General features: G+C 43.0%; 1 protein-coding gene across 1 annotated transcript in view; it reads right to left on the bottom strand.

The window, feature by feature from the left end:
* Positions 1-19525, bottom strand: part of LOC106591216 (testican-2) — a 67266-nt gene extending 47741 nt beyond the window's left edge. The window contains exons 1-2 of the mRNA XM_082964542.1: positions 19514-19525; positions 19282-19327 (exon numbers count right to left, since the gene is read on the bottom strand). Of these exons, the coding sequence (XP_082820668.1) occupies positions 19282-19327; positions 19514-19525 (58 nt within the window). The remainder of the gene's footprint in view (positions 1-19281; positions 19328-19513) is intronic.
* Positions 19526-20459: the final 934 nt, after the last annotated feature.

The raw sequence follows: 20459 nt of genomic DNA, 5'->3' as shown, positions 1-20459 counted from the left end.
CTGTTCTCTAGTGTCTCTAGACAGACAGGGCTTCTGTTTTACAGACTGTCTGATATAACAGATGTTCTCTAGTGTCTCTAGACAGACAGGGCTTCTGTTTTACAGACTGTCTGATATAACAGCTGTTCTCTAGTGTCTCTAGACAGACAGGGCTTCTGTTTTACAGACTGTCTAATATAACAGCTGTTCTCTAGTGTCTCTAGACAGACAGGGCTTCTGTTTTACAGACTGTCTAATATAACAGCTGTTCTCTAGTGTCTCTAGACAGACAGGGCTTCTGTTTTACAGACTGTCTAATATAACAGCTGTTCTCTAGTGTCTCTAGACAGACAGGGCTTCTGTTTTACAGACTGTCTAATATAACAGCTGTTCTCTAGTGTCTCTAGACAGACAGGGCTTATATTTTACAGATATAACTGTATATAACAGTAAGTAAACAACAACCAAGCAAATACATTTCACCTAAATAATATAACAATACCTGCCACTTTCCAGACGCTATTATCCAAAGCAATTTGGTATCTCTCTGATTACCAGTATCTCTGACAGGATTGATTGGGTATCTCTCTGATTACCAGTATCTCTGACAGGATTGATTGGGTATCTCTCTGATTACCAGTATCTCTGACAGGATTGATTGGGTATCTCTCTGATTACCAGTATCTCTGACAGGATTGATTGGGTATCTCTCTGATTACCAGTATCTCTGACAGGATTGATTGGGTATCTCTCTGATTACCAGTATCTCTGACAGGATTGATTGGGTATCTCTCTGATTACCAGTATCTCTGACAGGATTGATTGGGTATCTCTCTGATTACCAGTATCTCTGACAGGATTGATTGGGTATCTCTAATTACCAGGATCTCTGACAGGATTGATTAAAAGCTTTTTTGAAAATCAACAAAGCATCAGAAGATTTTGCATTTGTTTTGGTTTGTTTATCAATTAGGATGTGTATTTGGTCTGTCATATGGTATTTTGGTAAGAATTTGACAAGTCTGCTTTCTCTCTCTCTCTCTATTTCTCTCATTATCATTTCCTCTCTCTCTCTGTTCCTCTTTCTTTCTTAATCTATCTCATTATCGTTCCCTCTCTCTCTGTTTCTCTTTCTCTCTCACTGTTCCTCTCTCTCACAATCGTTACCTCTCTCTGTTCCTCTCTCTCTCTATTGTCATGATGTGGCCCTCTTTTTGATATAGCAAGCACCAACTCTCTCACCACCTCTCTCTTCCCCCTACACCCAGGTTCTGTTATCTCAGGTCGTAAATTCCTGGAGGAGACTCTCTTTCCGCCATGGCCATGCAGTATAGAGAGAGGGTTCACAGTAGAACAAAGGAACTTCTTCTATCTCACAGAACATGAGAACTGAACAATATCCATGTTTTGGAGTATGTGTAAATGGTCGGTGGAGAATCCAGCTACGACCGGTCCATTTTGTCTAATGTTTGTGACCCCATGAGAGACAATACAGCCACATTACCTCCGTTATGAGATTTGCATCTAATTATTGTATAAAATGAATGAGTAAAGATGAAACTGTTTGTGAAATTATGTAATGTGATTTTAAACTGTTTAATGAAAGAGAATCCAATTCCCTTTAAAGTTTCACTAAGTCATTGGCCCGCCTCCATGAGTACAGACATTGATTTGGCGTCATGGGACAGATTTTTTTACTGTGCCGAATAAAACCCCCACCTGGAGAAATCATCTTCAGACCATGCGTACCTCGATTACCGAGAGGGCTAAGGTTTGAGTAGAGACCATGCATTCCTCGGTTGTTGAATTCCTAACCAAACCACGTGGAACATTGGCTACACTGGTGGAAATGGTTCAACTCTGAGACTATCGATACCGACAGAATAAGAGCAAATCTTCGATACTAATTACTAGTCTGCAGCTAGAATTTATGTCGACTGAATGCGAAGGATTAGCATTTCAATTGTTATAATTATCAACTGTGTAGTGTCTTTGTCTTTCGCTCCCTTCTCAGTCCCTTTGTTTACCAAGCCGCCATGCCGGTTTAGCCCACTAGGGCACATCCCCTATCACTTCCTTGTAACCTTATCTACTGTTTGTTTGTTATGCATTTTTGTGATTATTTAGTTAGTTAGTAAATAAATGATTAAGACAATTGATGTATGGATGATTCATAGTGAAGGCTGGGTTCGTGCAGATAACCAACAATTTACAACGTTTGGAATGAGACTAACGTGAGGTAAAGAATAATTCATTAATCAGAAGACTAATTGATCAGATATTAAAATATCTGAAAAGTTATATTAGGAAAATTATAACTTTGTAATCTGAAGTTTTGTCTTGGTGCCCCGACTTCCTAGTTAATGACATTTACGTGATTAGTTTAATCACGTAATAATAATTACAGAGAATTGATTTGATAAAATAACAGTCTTCACTTTAATGATGCCAAAGACACAACACTATCTCCCTCATTATCGTTCCTTCTTTCTATTCCTCTCTCATTCTGTCTAGCCCCTCATTTGTTTTCCCTCCCTCTCTTCACAGCAGGTTCAATGGTTCATTGCCAACCTCGCTTGCACTAACGGACCAAATTACCATTATAGTGCGTTACTTTTAACTAGAGAGAGCACAGAGCTCTGGTTAAAAGTAGTGCACTGTAAAAGGTCTAGGGTGCCATTTGGGATGCAACCCTAGAGTCGATGGTCACCTGCCAGTATCAGTACGAGAGGGGATGTCACGCCAGGCTGTCTCATCGACTCCCTCAATATGTTGGCAGAAAGGTGTTCAGGAGGCTCGTTGAGGCAAATTGAAGCTGTCAAATCCTGAGTCAGCTTCTAGCAGCTGCTTTGTAGTCAACAGGCAACACAGTCAACAGAACTGGGCTCTGGTCAACAGTAGTGCACTACAGTGCCTTCAGAAAGTTTTCACACCCCTTGACCTTTTCCACATTTTGTTATGTTACAAAGTCAGATTAAATTGATTATTAAAAAATTCAACAATCTACACAAAATACTCCGTAATGTTAAAGTGGTAGAAAAATTTGCAAAAAAATGTATGAATAATAAAACACTAATATATGTTGATTGGATAAGTATTCAACCCCCTGAGTCAATACGTGTTAGAATCACCTTTGGCAGTGATTACAGCTGTGAGTATTTCTGGGTAAGTCTCTAAGAGCTTTCCACAACTGGATTGGGCAACATTTGCCCATTATTCTTTAACAAATGGTTCAAGCTATGTCAAATTGGTTGTTGATCATTGCTAGACAACCATTTTTAGGTTTTGCCATATATTTTCAAGCAGATTTAAGTCAAAACTGTAACTCGGCCACTCAGGAACATTCATTGTCTCCTTGGTTAGTAGATTTGGCCTTGTATTTTAGGTTATTGTCCTGCTGAAAGGTAAATTCATCTCCCAGTGTCTGGTGGAAAGCAGACTGAACCAGGTTTTCCTCTAGAATTTTGTCTGTGCTTAGCTCCATTCTGTTTATATTTTATCCTGAAAAACTCCCCAGTCCTTAACGATCACAAGCATACCCATAACATGATGCAGCCATCACTATGCTTGAAAATATGAAGAGTTGTACTCAGTAATGTGTTGTATTCGATTTGCCCCAAACAAAACCCTTTGTGTTAATAGTTAATTGCTTTGCCATATTTGTTGCAGTATTACTTCAGTGCCTTTTGCAAACAGGATGCATGCTTTGAAATATTTTTATTCAGCACAAGCTGCCTTCTTTTCACTCTGTCAATTTGGTTAGTATTGTGGAGTAAATACAATGTTGTTGATCCATCCTCAGTTTTCTCCTACCACAGCTCTGTAACTGTTTTAAAGTCACCATTGACCTCATGGTGAAATGTCTGAGCGGTTTCCTTTCTCTCCGCCAACTGAGTTAGGAAGGACGCCTATATCTTTATATTGACTGGGTGTATTGATACACCATCCAAAAAGTAACGAATAACTTCACCATGTTCAAAGGGATTTTCAATGTCTGCTTCTTTTTTCCTCCCATCTACCAATAGATGCCCTTCATTGTAAGTCATTGGAAAACCTCCCTGGTCTTTGTGGATGAATCTGTTTGAAATTCACTGCTCGACCTTACAGATAATTGTATGTGTGGGGTGGAGAGATGAGGTAGTCATAAAAACATTATGTTAAACACTATTATTGCACACAGAGTGAGTCCATGCATCTTATTATGTGACTTGTTAATGACAATTTTACTCCTGAACTGATTTAGGCTTGCCATGACAAAGGGGTTGAATACTTACTGACTCAAGACATTTCAGCTTTTCACTAATTTGTACATTTCTTTTTAATCATAATTCCACTTTGACATTCTGGGGTATTGTGTGTAGGCCAGTGCCTAAACATCTCAATGTAATCCATTTTAAGTTCAGACTGTAACACAACAAAATGTGGAGAAAGTCAAGGGGTATTTATGAAGGAACTGTATACAGGCAATAATATGCCAGTTGCATACAAGAAATAGGGTGCCAGATAAATACATGGAATAGGGTGCCAGTTGTATACAGGGAATAGGGTGCCAGTTGTATACAAGGAATAGGGTGCCAGATGTACACAGGGAATAGGGTGCCAGTTGTATACAGGGAATAGGGTGCCAGTTGTATACAGGGAATAGGGTGCCAGTTGTATACAGGGAATAGTGTGCCAGTTGTATACAAGGTATAGGGTGCCAGTTGTATACAGGGAATAGGGTGTCCGTTGTATACAGGGAATAGGGTGCCAGTTGTATACAGGGAATAGGGTGCCAGTTATATACAGGGAATAGGGTGCCAGTTATACACAAGGAATAGGGTGCCAGATGTACACAGGGAATAGGGTGCCAGTTGTATACAGGGAATAGGGTGCCAATTGTATACAGGGAATAGGGTGCCAGTTATATACAGGGAATAGGGTGCCAGTTGTATACAAGGAATAGGGTGCCAGTTGTATACAGGGAATAGGGTGTCAGTTGTATACAGGGAATAGGGTGCCAGTTGTATACAGGGAATAGGGTGCCAGTTATATACAGGGAATAGGGTGCCAGTTATATACAGGGAATAGGGTGCCAGTTGTATACAAGGAATAGGGTGCAGAGCCAGAGATCTACCTCTACAGATCTGGTGCGTAGGTGATTAGGTGACACTGAGGATGTTAACATGCACAGTAATAATTCAATAATTCAGTAATAATTCAATAACTGATTGTGGCAGTAGGTAGATTATCCAATAGTCATGTAAACGCCTTACTCTGCTTCTCTTAATGTAGATCGAAGTAAGTCAAAAGAGAGGGGGTTACAGTACAGGAGAGAGGATTACAGTACAGGAGAGAGAGGGCTACAGTACAGGAGAGAGAGGGTTACAGTACAGGAGAGAGAGGGTTACAGTACAGGAGAGAGAGGGTTACAGTACAGGAGAGAGAGGGTTACAGTACAGGAGAGAGGGCTACTGTACAGGAGAGAGAGGGCCAGGGGCGGAAATCCCGGGGGGGACGGGGGGGACATGACCCCCCCATCCTGGGAAAAATATGATTTGTCCCCCCCAATATATCACTGAAACATAACTATGTAATTTAAAATAATATTAATAATACGCAATGAAAGCAATTGTGCTGATTATAGACACTTAATAGCGCATTTTTAAGTTTCAAAAGATTGCAACCCCCCCACCCTTTGCCTCACAATGGTTTGATCCACTGCCAGTTCCTTAGCTTGTTAGGTAACAGAGAGGTCGTATCTACTGGCTGAAAGGCACTCAATGCACGTAACTGACGTGAGGTTAATCCAGTCAATCGCGCACACACACTAGCTGAATATGCAGAGCTAGCGCGCAAATATTAACTATTAAGCTAGCTAGTACCTATTCCATTTATGTGGCGTCGTCAAAGATGGAATCAGCATGCAGATGATGTAAGTTAGTGCTTCAAAGTCCCTGTGATAAGGTTAGCGATAAACTGAAATCCAAACTGAACAGAACTACACTCATTTCTACCATTATCTTAAATATATTTAATGGTCTCGTTGCAAAAGCTAAATTGTCGCAAGTGAACTTTTATTTATTTATTTTATTTCACCTTTATTTAACCCGGGTAGCAAAGATTATAGCAAACACCACTGAAACTGAATTGGTGCTAGCTAGCTTTGCAAATTCAGCTATTGTTGGAAGCCAGCCAATATGAAACAAACTATTAAAATTACAAAAGGTTGCAGCATATGTTGTGTAAATGGTGAACTCATACAGCTGTCAACTCTTGTCATTTAAATCTGTTTCACATTTGCTAGCTACCTTTTAGATCGAAGCCCAAATAGAATGATTGAAGATGATAGAAGCCCATCTCCTACTGTAAATAACCTACACACTGTGTGTGTAGCCAGCCAGCCAGCCAGCCAGGTAGAAAAATGGCAGAAAAATAAAAGACGGACATCAGAGTATTTTTCAATACACCAAAACGCATAGTAAGAACCCTAGTAGCCTAATATCTCAAAGACTAGTTGATAAAATGTTCATAAGAAAGAAATGAAATTCTAATGGAAATGTTTCACAATGATGTCATTAGGCAGAGCAGGCAACAGATGGCACACAGACAGCAGAGTTGGGGACAGATATGCAGGGACAGACTGGCAGAGACAGGGAGTCTCAGGTAAGTTTGTTGAGTCTTTGTTTGGCAACATTATGAAAGGTTCTCAATTTTTTTGACTTGTAAAATAGGAACATAATTGGAAAATGCCATGGATACCCCCACTCTCAACTTAAACTGGTGACTGAACTAAGATTTGTTAAAGGCAATGGCATTGCTGTTGTGATTAGTTGTGTGGTTTTGGGTACCGGTAGTTAGGAGTACGGCAAACACCTTATTTCTTTGGTTCCTCAATATACATTTACCATATTACAATGTAGGCTATGTGTTACAGCACTACTTTTGGTGTCCCCCTCAGGAATTGCTCTTGAGGAAATTTCATGTAATTGTCCCCTCCAAAGTTGATATCAGATTTTCGCCCCTGGAGAGGGCTACAGTACAGGAGAGAGGGTTACAGTACAGGAGAGAGGGCTACAGTACAGGAGAGAGGGCTACAGTACAGGAGAGAGGGTTACAGTACAGGAGAAAGAGGTTTACAGTAGAGGAGAGAGGGTTACGTACAGGAGAGAGAGGGTTACAGTAGAGGAGAGAGGGTTACAGTACAGGAGAGAGAGGGTTACAGTACAGGAGAGAGAGGGTTACAGTACAGGAGAGAGAGGGTTACAGTACAGGAGAGAGGGTTACAGTACAGGAGAGAGGGCTACAGTACAGGAGAGAGAGGGTTACAGTACAGGAGAGAGAGGGTTACAGTACAGGAGAGAGAGGGTTACAGTACAGGAGAGAGAGGGCTACAGTACAGGAGAGAGAGGGTTACAGTACAGGAGAGAGAGGGTTACAGTACAGGAGAGAGAGGGCTACAGTAGAGGAGAGAGGGTTACAGTACAGGAAAGAGAGGGCTACAGTAGAGGAGAGAGGGTTACAGTACAGGAGAGAGGGCTACAGTACAGGAGAGAGGGTTACAGTACAGGAGAGAGGGTTACAGTACAGGATAGAGGGCTACAGTACAGGAGAGAGAGGGCTACAGTACAGGAGAGAGGGTTACAGTACAGGAGAGAGGGCTACAGTACAGGATAGAAGGTTACAGTACAGGAGAGAGAGGGTTACAGTACAGGAGAGAAAGGGTTACAGTACAGGAGAGAGAGGGTTACAGTACAGGAGAGAGGGTTACAGTACAGGAGAGAGAGGGTTACAGTACAGGAGAGAGAGGGTTACAGTACAGGAGAGAGAGAGCTACAGTAGAGGAGAGAGGGTTACAGTACAGGAGAGAGAGGGTTACAGTACAGGAGAGAGAGGGTTACAGTACAGGAGAGAGGGTTACAGTACAGGAGAGAGGGTTACAGTACAGGAGAGAGAGGGTTACAGTACAGGAGAGAGAGGGTTACAGTACAGGAGAGAGAGGGTTACAGTACAGGAGAGAGAGGGTTACAGTACAGGAGAGAGAGGATTACAGTACAGGAGAGAGAGGGTTACAGTACAGGAGAGAGAGGGCTACAGTACAGGAGAGAGAGGGTTACAGTACAGGAGAGAGAGGGTTACAGTACAGGAGAGAGGGTTACAGTACAGGAGAGAGAGGGTTACAGTACAGGAGAGAGAGAGCTACAGTAGAGGAGAGAGAGAGTTACAGTACAGGAGAGAGAGGGTTACAGTACAGGAGAGAAAGGGTTACAGTACAGGAGAGAGGGCTACAGTACAGGAGAGAGAGGGTTACAGTACAGGAGAGAGAGGGCTACAGTACAGGAGAGAGAGGGTTACAGTACAGGAGAGAGAGGGCTACAGTACAGGAGAGAGAGGGTTACAGTACAGGAGAGAGAGGGTTACAGTACAGGAGAGAAAGGGTTACAGTACAGGAGAGAAAGGGTTACAGTACAGGAGAGAGGGTTACAGTACAGGAGAGAGAGGGTTACAGTACAGGAGAGAAAGGGTTACAGTACAGGAGAGAGGGTTACAGTACAGGAGAGAGAGGGTTACAGTACAGGAGAGAGAGGGTTACAGTACAGGAGAGAGAGGGTTACAGTACAGGAGAGAGAGGGTTACAGTACAGGAGAGAGGGTTACAGTACAGGAGAGAGAGGGTTACAGTACAGGAGAGAGGGTTACAGTACAGGAGAGAGGGTTACAGTACAGGAGAGAGAGGGTTACAGTACAGGAGAGAGGGCTAAGGAACAGGAGAGAGAGGGTTACAGTACAGGAGAGAGGGTTACAGTACAGGAGAGAGAGGGTTACAGTACAGGAGAGAGGGCTAAGGAACAGGAGAGAGAGGGTTACAGTACAGGAGAGAGGGTTACAGTACAGGAGAGAGAGGGCTACAGTAGAGGAGAGAGAGGGTTACAGTACAGGAGAGAGGGCTGTGAATAGAGCATCACAAGCAAGGAGGGAAACCAGAGGTATAAAGGGAGGCAGGTAGCCTGGTGGTTAGAGCATTGCGCCAGTAACAGAACGTTTTCTGGCTGGAATACCTGAGCTCCTAATTGGCTCCAGGGGCGCCGTACTACTAAGGCTGACCCTGTAAAAGAAGACCTTTCACTGGACATATCTGGTGTATGCCACAATAATACATCATTATCATTTCAGTATCATTACAGCCTCATTATCATTACAATGTCAGTATCATTGGAACATCATGATCATTAAAAAATCATTATCATTACAGCATCATTATCGTTGCTGCGTCCTTATCGTCACAGAATCATTGTCATTACAACATCATTATCATCCCAACATCATTATCATCCCAGCATCATTATCGTTACAACGACATTATCATTACAGCATCATTATCATTACAAAATCATTATCATTACAACATCATTATCGTTACAGCATCATTATTGTTACAAAATCATTATCATTACAACATCATTATCATTACAACATCATTATCGTCCCAGCGTCATGATCATTACAGCATCATTATCGTTACAGCGCCATTATCATTACAAAATCATTATCAGTTAGCTATAGGAAATCAACTGAGCGATGGACAGAAGGAATATGTTGAGTGACATCTGTTGCTACTGTACTGGTGCTACTGTACTGTACTGGTGCTACTGTACTGTACTGGTGCTACTGTACTGTACTGGTGCTACTGTAGTGGTGCTACTGTACTGTTGCTATTGTACTGTACTGTTGCTTCTGTACTGTTGCTACTATAGTGGTGCTACTGTACTGTTGCTACTGTACTGTACTGTACTGGTGCTACTGTACTGGTGGTACTGTACTTGTGCTACTGTACTGTACTGGTGCTACTGTACTGTACTGGAGCTACTTTATTGGTGCTACTGTACTGGTGCTAGTGTACTGTACTGGTGCTACTGTACTGGTTCTACTGTACTGGTGCTACTGTACTGTACTGGTTCTACTGTACTGGTGTGTTTCTTTATAGTGTATGAAGATGTGGGTGATAAACTGGAGATCTGGGTGATAAACTGGAGATCTGGGTGATAACTGGAGGTGTGGGTGATAAACTGGAGGTGTGGGTTATAAACTGGAGGTGTGGGTGATAAACTGGAGGTGTGGGTGATAAACTGGAGGTGTGGGTGATAAACTAGAGGTGTGGGTGATAAACTGGAGGTGTGGGTGATAAACTGGAGGTGTGGGTGATATACTGGAGAAGTGGGTGATAAACTGGAGGTGTGGATGATAAACTAGAGGTGTGGGTGATAAACTAGAGGTGTGGGTGATACACTGGAGGTGTGGGTGATAAACTGGAGGTGTGGGTGATAAACTGGAGGTGTGGGTGATTAACTGGAGAAGTGGGTGATAAACTGGAGGTGTGGGTGATAAACTAGAGGTGTGGGTGATAAACTGGAGGTGTGGGTGATAAACTGGAGGTGTGGGTGATATACTGGAGGTGTGGGTGATAAACTAGAGGTGTGGGTGATAAACTGGAGGTGTGGGTGATAAACTGGAGGTGTGGGTGATAAACTGGAGGTGTGGGTGATATACTGGAGAAGTGGGTGATAAACTGGAGGTGTGGGTGATAAACTAGAGGTGTGGGTGATAAACTGGAGGTGTGGGTGATAAACTGGAGGTGTGGGTGATAAACTGGAGGTGTGGGTGATATACTGGAGGTGTGGGTGATAAACTAGAGGTGTGGGTGATAAACTGGAGGTGTGGGTGATAAACTTGAGATGTGGGTGATATACTGGAGGTGTGGGTGATATACTGGAGAAGTGGGTGATAAACTTGAGATGTGGGTGATAAACTAGAGGTGTGGGTGATAAACTAGAGGTGTGGGTGATAAACTAGAGGTGTGGGTGATAAACTAGAGATGTGGGTGATAAACTAGAGGTGTGGGTGATAAACTAGAGGTGTGGGTGATAAACTGGAGGTGTGGGTGATTAACTGGAGGTGTGGGTGATAAACTAGAGGTGTGGGTGATAAACTAGAGGTGTGGGTGATAAACTAGAGGTGTGGGTGATTAACTGGAGGTGTGGGTGATAAACTAGAGGTGTGGGTGATAAACTAGAGGTGTGGGTGATAAACTAGAGGTGTGGGTGATTAACTGGAGGTGTGGGTGATGAACTGGAGGTGTGGGTGATAAACTAGAGGTGTGGGTGATAAACTAGAGGTGTGGGTGATAAACTAGAGGTGTGGGTGATTAACTGGAGGTGTGGGTGATAAACTAGAGGTGTGGGTGATAAACTAGAGGTGTGGGTGATAAACTAGAGGTGTGGGTGATTAACTGGAGGTGTGGGTGATAAACTAGAGGTGTGGGTGATAAACTGGAGGTGTGGGTGATAAACTGGAGGTGTGGGTGATATACTGGAGGTGTGGGTGATAAACTAGAGGTGTGGGTGATAAACTGGAGGTGTGGGTGATAAACTGGAGGTGTGGGTGATAAACTGGAGGTGTGGGTGATATACTGGAGAAGTGGGTGATAAACTGGAGGTGTGGGTGATAAACTAGAGGTGTGGGTGATAAACTGGAGGTGTGGGTGATAAACTGGAGGTGTGGGTGATAAACTGGAGGTGTGGGTGATATACTGGAGGTGTGGGTGATAAACTAGAGGTGTGGGTGATAAACTGGAGGTGTGGGTGATAAACTTGAGATGTGGGTGATATACTGGAGGTGTGGGTGATATACTGGAGAAGTGGGTGATAAACTTGAGATCTGGGTGATAAACTGGAGATCTGGGTGATAACTGGAGGTGTGGGTGATAAACTGGAGGTGTGGGTTATAAACTGGAGGTGTGGGTGATAAACTGGAGGTGTGGGTGATAAACTGGAGGTGTGGGTGATAAACTAGAGGTGTGGGTGATAAACTGGAGGTGTGGGTGATAAACTGGAGGTGTGGGTGATATACTGGAGAAGTGGGTGATAAACTGGAGGTGTGGGTGATAAACTAGAGGTGTGGGTGATAAACTAGAGGTGTGGGTGATACACTGGAGGTGTGGGTGATAAACTGGAGGTGTGGGTGATAAACTGGAGGTGTGGGTGATTAACTGGAGAAGTGGGTGATAAACTGGAGGTGTGGGTGATAAACTAGAGGTGTGGGTGATAAACTGGAGGTGTGGGTGATAAACTGGAGGTGTGGGTGATATACTGGAGGTGTGGGTGATAAACTAGAGGTGTGGGTGATAAACTGGAGGTGTGGGTGATAAACTGGAGGTGTGGGTGATAAACTGGAGGTGTGGGTGATATACTGGAGAAGTGGGTGATAAACTGGAGGTGTGGGTGATAAACTAGAGGTGTGGGTGATAAACTGGAGGTGTGGGTGGTAAACTGGAGGTGTGGGTGATAAACTGGAGGTGTGGGTGATATACTGGAGGTGTGGGTGATAAACTAGAGGTGTGGGTGATAAACTGGAGGTGTGGGTGATAAACTTGAGATGTGGGTGATATACTGGAGGTGTGGGTGATATACTGGAGAAGTGGGTGATAAACTTGAGATGTGGGTGATAAACTAGAGGTGTGGGTGATAAACTAGAGGTGTGGGTGATAAACTAGAGGTGTGGGTGATAAACTAGAGATGTGGGTGATAAACTAGAGGTGTGGGTGATAAACTAGAGGTGTGGGTGATAAACTAGAGGTGTGGGTGATTAACTAGAGGTGTGGGTGATAAACTGGAGGTGTGGGTGATTAACTGGAGGTGTGGGTGATAAACTAGCGGTGTGGGTGATAAACTAGAGGTGTGGGTGATAAACTAGAGGTGTGGGTGATTAACTGGAGGTGTGGGTGATAAACTAGAGGTGTGGGTGATAAACTAGAGGTGTGGGTGATAAACTAGAGGTGTGGGTGATTAACTGGAGGTGTGGGTGATGAACTGGAGGTGTGGGTGATAAACTAGAGGTGTGGGTGATAAACTAGAGGTGTGGGTGATAAACTAGAGGTGTGGGTGATTAACTGGAGGTGTGGGTGATAAACTAGAGGTGTGGGTGATAAACTAGAGGTGTGGGTGATAAACTAGAGGTGTGGGTGATTAACTGGAGGTGTGGGTGATAAACTAGAGGTGTGGGTGATAAACTAGAGGTGTGGGTGATAAACTAGAGGTGTGGGTGATTAACTGGAGGTGTGGGTGATAAACTAGAGGTGTGGGTGATAAACTAGAGGTGTGGGTGATAAACTAGAGGTGTGGGTGATGAACTGGAGGTGTGGGTGATAAACTAGAGGTGTGGGTGATAAACTAGAGGTGTGGGTGATAAACTAGAGGTGTGGGTGATAAACTAGAGGTGTGGGTGATTAACTGGAGGTGTGGGTGATTAACTGGAGGTGTGGGTGATAAACTAGAGGTGTGGGTGATAAACTAGAGGTGTGGGTGATAAACTAGAGGTGTGGGTGATGAACTGGAGGTGTGGGTGATTAACTGGAGGTGTGGACCATTTAACAAGATGTGCTTTAAGGAAAATGACATTCAGATTTGACACCGTAGCCAATTAGCAAACCCCACTGGGCACAGAGGTCTATTCCACGTTGGTTCATTTCATTGAAATGACGTGGAAACAACGTTGATTCAACCAATGTGTACCCAGTGGGAAAGCTCTGAAGATGAACGTGTTGTGTTTCTATTGAGAGGTCAGAGTAGGGGGTCTGTTGTATCACACTATACTGCATCCCAAATGGCACCCTATTCCTTTTATAGTGCACTACTTTTGACCAGGACCCATAGGGCTATACAGGGAATAGGGTGCCATTTGGGATGCATCCAAGCACCACACCCACTCTGCCTCACTTAAAAGGCATTCACTTTGCCTCAGAGGAGTAAAGATGAGTGAAGGACAATCCCTGACATCTGTTTCTATAACAGAGGGAATAGCTAATGTAAGCCCCCCCCCACATCAAAAAGGCTTACAAAAGTCCCGGTAGCTACTTGGGCGCTAACTTTCATTTGAATATCATTAATTCATCCCAGCTAGCCACCCCCCTGTGGGAGCGATTCTACAGAGCTAAATTGATTCGGGGCTCCTCTTCATCACAAATTGAACAAGACAGTTGAAATGCAATGTCTGGTAATGTAGGTGGAACACTGCTGTACTCTTGGATATTACAAAAGACCTTACAACCCCCCCCCCCCCAGCATTTTAAAAGTTATGTGATTTAGATGTCGGCGCTGTTGCCTGCCTGAAGGCTGTCTGAGGGTCATTACAGTGTCTTGGAAGGGACAGAAAGCTAGCAGCACATTACGAGAGAGAAGCTACCATTTTCCACCTTGGAACGCTACACTGTAGCTTTGAACAAATGTTGAACGTATTGGCTCCTTGATCTGCCTTGAGAAAAAGACTGGTTTAACCTGTCATTTACTCTACTGACTAACTACACCGAACAAAAATATAAACGCAGCATGTTAAGTGTTGATACTATGTTCCACGAGCTGAAATAAAAAGCTCATTTCTCTCAAATGTTTACATCCCTGTTAGTGAGCATTTCTCCTTTGCCAAGATAATCCATCCACCTGACAGGTGTGGCATATCAAGAAGCAAATTAAACAGCTTGATCATTACACAGGTGCACCTTGTGCTGGGGACAATAAAAGGCCACTCTAAAATGTGCAGTTTTGTCACACAATACACAAGGTGCAATAATTTAATGTTAATTTCTCTACCATAAGCCGCCTCCAACGTGGTTTTAGAGAATTTGGCAGTACGTCCAACCGGCCTCACAACCACAGACCACGTGTAACCACGTCAGCCCAGGACCTCCACATCCGGCTTCTTCACCTGCGGGATCATCTGAGACCAGCCACCCGGGCAGCTGATGAAACTGAGGAGCATTTCTGTCTGTGATAAAGCCCTTTTTGTGGGGCAAAAATAGCTGCGCCCCTTCCTGGTCATGTGAAATCCATAGACTGGGGCCTAATGAATTTATTTAAATTGACTGATTTCCTTATATGAACCATAACTCAAGTAAAATCGTTGAAATTGTTGCATGTTGCATTCTATTTGTGTTCAGTATAGATAGCCCCTTCATGTTGCACAGACAGCATTAACAACTGTTGTGTAGAGGTTGATTTAGTGTGCATTCCAAATGACACCCTGTTCACTACGTAGCGCACTACTTTAGACCAGAACCCTATGGGGCCCGGTCAACAGTTGTGCACTATATAGAAGATAGGTGTCATGTTCTGACCAGTAAAGGGGTCATTTGTTATTGTAGTTTGGTCAGGACGTGGCAGGGGGGTATTTGTTTTATGTGGTTCGGGGTGTGTGTTTATGTAGAGGGGTATTTGGTTAGAGTATTCCGGGGTTTTTGGGTTATGTTCTTTGTGTCGTATTCTAGGTTCTATCTATGTTGTGTATTTCTTTGTGTTGGCCTGGTATGGCTCTCAATCAGGAACAGCTGTACATCGTTGTTGTTGATTGAGAGTCATACTTAGGCAGCCTGTTTTCACCTGTTTTCACCTGTCCCAAGTTGTATTCGTGCACTGCTATGTTTAGCCTGCAGAACTGTTAGCTGTCGTTCATTTTTTTTGTTTTGTTGTTTTTTGTGTAGTGTTCGTAATAAAATAAATATGAGCATTCACGTACCCGCTGCATTTTGGTCCACTTCCTACGACGGCTGTTACAATAGGGTTCATTTGGGATGCTTAAACATTCTAAAAGGTGCTTCCTGATTTAACATGGGGCCTCCAATTATGTTTTAACAATATGAAATAACCCTCTAATTTGACAGTAATTGTAGCCCCCAGGCTTTTAGGAAGAGTAAGAACGTAGTCAGAAATAATTTAGCTGCCTTTATTCTACAGTAATTTCCCTATAGACCAATTATAGATCATTAACAGGCTGTTTCTTGTCCAATACGCAGTAGCCTAGCTGAAGCACGCCAACTGATGTGCATTACATCATTACCACGTCAACTTGATGTGCATTACATCATCACCACGCCAACTGATGTGCATTACATCATCACCACGTCAACTGATGTGCATTACACCATCACCACGTCAACTGATGTGCATTACATCATCACCACGTCAACTGATGTGCATTACATCATCACCACGTCAACTGATGTGCATTACATCATCACCACGCCAACTGATGAGCATTACATCATCACCACGTCAACTGATGTGCATTACATCATCACCACGTCAACTGATGTGCATTACATCATCACCACGTCAACTGATGTGCATTACATCATCACCACGTCAACTGATGAGCATTACATCATCACCACGTCAACTGATGTGCATTACATCATCACCACGTCAACTGATGAGCATTACAACATCACCACGTCAACTGATGTGCATTACATCATCACCACGTCAACTGAGGTGCATTACATCATCACCACGTCAACTGATGTGCATTACATCATCACCACGTCAACTGATGTGCATTACATCATCACCACGTCAACTGATGTGCATTACATCATCACCACGTCAACTGATGTGCATTACATCATCACCACGTCAACTGATGAGCATTACATCATCACCACGTCAACTGATGTGCATTACATCATCACCACGTCAACTGATGAGCATTACAACATCACCACGTCAACTGATGTGCATTACATCATCACCAAGTCAACTGACGTGCATTACATCATCACCACGTCAACTGAGGTGCATTACATCATCACCACGTCAACTGATGTGCATTACATCATCACCACGTCAACTGATGTGCATTACATCATCACCACGTCAACTGATGTGCATTACATCATCACCACGTCAACTGATTTGCATTACATCATCACCACGTCAACTGATGTGCATTACATCATCACCACGGAAAATAAATGTGAAAGAAAACAAAATGGTTGATGGTAAAGCCAGCTTGTCATGGGGCCTAATTCTGTCTGATTCTGGGGGTTCATTCTCAGTACAGAATGTTTTAGTCATGATGTAAATATCCCTGAAGCAGAGAACATCCCTACAAAGCAGCAGTGTTGTTGCTGTTTACAACATCTTTTCATTTGAGTCAGTGTAATGAATAAGCTCTGAGGAGATTCTGTGTGTCTCCTAAATGGCACCCTATTCTATATAGTGCACTACTATGGCACCCTATTCCCTATAGAGTGCACTATTATGGCACCCTATTCCCTATATAGTGTACTACTATGGCACCCTATTCCCTATATAGTGCAATACTTTTAATAAATAGGGAATAGGATGCCATTTGAGACACAGACCAAATCTACGGGACGTAAACAGTGTGCTGGGAGAGATGGCAGGGTACAGCCGCAGCAGCTCTTAATACAGGTTAAAGCTGTCCTGTTTGGATTTCATTTGATTTCTCCTTTGAGCTGGATTTGGAAGTATTATAAACACAGAGGACTAATTTCAGGGTTTTAAGCTGCCGCCCGGCGCTCAGCGATCTCTCTCTCTCCTTCTGCTCTCTCTTCTCTCCTTCTGCTCTCGCTCTCTCTCTCCTTCTGCTCTCTCTTATCTCCTGCTCTCTCTATGTCTCTCTCTCTCAGTCTGTCTCTCTCTCTCTGTCTCTCAGTCTGTCTCTCTCTCTTTCTAAAGCCTGGTTGGGAGGAGAGGGGGGATGGGTTCTGGAAGAGAGGCGTCTCATAAATACAGGAGAGAGCGTGAGCGAGCTGCAAATCAGCGTCCAGAAACGAGTCCCTCTACGTATCAACGCACTGAGTTTCTATGGAAACATAAAGCGGATTAGATGAGCGTAAAGGCGCTGGAACCTGCGAGGAGAAAGGACATTTCTAAACCTGTGTTCTGTCTGTCATTCAATAAGAAAATACAGCGACAGCGATAATGATAATAACTATTAAGAGAAAGCTAGGCTATAATGTCTTTGCATCGATCAGTGAGGAGTTGGAATGAGATGGTCCACACAGCTAGGGGACAGTATGGACCTCTCCATTCTGTGCTGTTGTCTGTTTTAATATAGCCAGGGTAGATCGCTACAGTACAGTTTGACTTACCCTGCTCTTCCTCCTCACCTTACAGCTCAGGAAGCTCTTTTCAAAGGACAAGCTTTTTTTGTAGAAATACAAGTGTACATGTTATTTTCTTTCTGTTCATTGTTCATTTCCTATAGCTAATAGGGATATCTATAAAATAATATCTATAGCTTTCTGTTCATTGTTCATTTCCTATAGCTAATAGGGAAATCTATACAATAATATCTATAGCTTTCTGTTCATTGTTCATTTCCTATAGCTAATAGGGAAATCTATACAATAATATCTATAGCTTTCTGTTCATTGTTCATTTCCTATAGCTAATAGGGAAATCTATACAATAATATCTATAGCTTTCTGTTCATTGTTCATTTCCTATAGCTAATAGGGATATCTATAAAATAATAGCTATTGCTTTCTGTTCATTGCACAGTTGATGTCCTGTATTGATGTGATGGGTGTTTGTCACAGCCAGCAGCAGCAGAGCAGCAGAACCCAGGGTGTTCAGTAGGGGTAGTCCTGTGGGAATTCACTGAGCTGAGCCTCAGCTGAAGCAAAAACAATTATCCAACCAGCTCTCCATCGTCTCCATGCTAAGAAGAGCCAGTCCCTCATGTATCATCAACATTCTGCATCCCAAATGCAAACCTATTGCCTATGTAGTGGGAGCCTTTTCCCTATGTAGTGCACTACTTTTGACCAGGGCCCATACGGGTCCCCAACTACAGTACATTCAGCCACGGGACAATTTTGTCTTGAGTGGATGGTCAGAGGGCTGGAACATAATTACAAAAAATTTGCACACGGCACATTGACCGCAAGTAGCACAAACAGATATAGCATTTGACAAAAACAGAATCATTTCAAACCTTGATTACATTGGTATATGTCTCTCTATTTACGCATAGGAACACTTGGGAACAGATTTCCTAATGAAAATCCAACAACAACAACCAAAACCAGATTTTATAAAAAAGTTTTTTCTCATTAAATTTGAGGGTAGGAAGAGGTACAAATGATAGAACCTGCGTGCTGCCAGTTGGGGAAACCTGATATAGAGAAGAGGATACCATTTGGGACGGACCCTCAGTCTCCACCTCTCCTCCCAGAATCCCAGCAACGCTCCATCAGATCAGGGCCATGTTCATTAGGGCACAGCGTAGCAAAATGTTTTTGAACTGTTTCTTGTTGGAACAGTCTAGGTAGTCCCTCCCTTGTTTTATTTAGTCAGTTTTCTTCCGTATGTTGCTTAACAAAATGGTGACTCCATGGCTCTTTTTCACACACTCAATCCAGGAACCCATTTTTACATCATCTGTAGTGTACATTACTTTTCATTTAAAAAAGTGTTTTGATAACATGAAGACAGAGAAGGTTATGACATAATTTCCTTTAACTTACTTTCATCAGAGCCTGGGGTTTTCTCCACAGTCCTGATGTAATCATCCTAGAGAGACATGAGAATCAGAGTAGTGTCACTGCAGAGGTCCAGAGTGTAGTGTAAAGAACAACAACATATCCAAGAACATAACAGAAGATCACAGACATCTCACTCTCTGTAAGTGGTGATTTTAGCTTCCCTGTCACACAGGGAATATACACTCTCAGAATGAGAGTGTGTACCAAATGGCACCCTATTCTTCATTATCGTTCACTACTTCCCTTTATAGTGCGATATAATAGTAGTGCACTATGTTGGGAATAGGATGCCATTTGGGAAACACAGAAACTATCTTTCAGACTGGTCTCTGGGGGCGTTTGAGGGTTAGAATTATGATAAAAATACTACATCTCCCATAGTATACACTTCTACTGACCCGTGTGTGTGTGTGTGTGTGTGTGTGTGTGTGTGTGTGTGTGTGTGTGTGTGTGTGTGTGTGTGTGTGTGTGTGTGTGTTGATGAGGACCCACAGGAATATGTTTGTTACGACTGGGTTGGCCTTATCCTACACTGGGATCCCAACAGTATAACAGAGCTCTCAAGTCAAGCTGAACAACTTAAGCCAAAGGCGTTTCATATATTCAGAGGAAGTGTTGAGACAAGATCCATTAAAAGGATAAGTCTCAAAAGGAACCCTGTTCCCTTTATAGTGCACTACGTTTTCACCAGGGCCAGTTTATAAGGAACAGGGTGCCAATTAGGACACATAGATAGATCTATATTTCTGGGCTGTTGAAGTGTAATAGCTTAATGTCTGGTGTTATAATGCGGTTGGGCAGTTTAATGTCAGGTGTTATAATGCGGTTTGGCAGTTTAATATCAGGTGTTATAATGCGGTTTGGCAGTTTAATGTCAGGTGTTATAATGCGGTTTGGCAGTTTAATGTCAGGTGTTATAATGCGGTTTGGCAGTTTAATGTCAGGTGTTATAATGCGGTTAGGCAGTTTAATGTCTGGTGTCATAATGCGGTTAGGCAGTTTAATGTCAGGTGTTATAATGCGGGTTAGGCAGTTTAATGTCTGGTGTCATAATGCGGTTAGGCAGTTTAATGTCAGGTGTTATAATGCGGTTTGGCAGTTTAATGTCAGGTGTTATAATGCGGTTTGGCAGTATAATGTCAGGTGTTATAATGCGGTTA

The sequence above is a fragment of the Salmo salar genome, chromosome 18 (genome assembly GCF_965601325.2).
Source record: "Salmo salar chromosome 18, fSalSal1, whole genome shotgun sequence".
NCBI classification, from domain to species: Eukaryota; Metazoa; Chordata; class Actinopteri; order Salmoniformes; family Salmonidae; genus Salmo; species Salmo salar.
The sequence above is the reverse complement of the archived record's forward strand: the minus strand, read 5'-3'. Positions and strand labels throughout refer to the sequence as shown.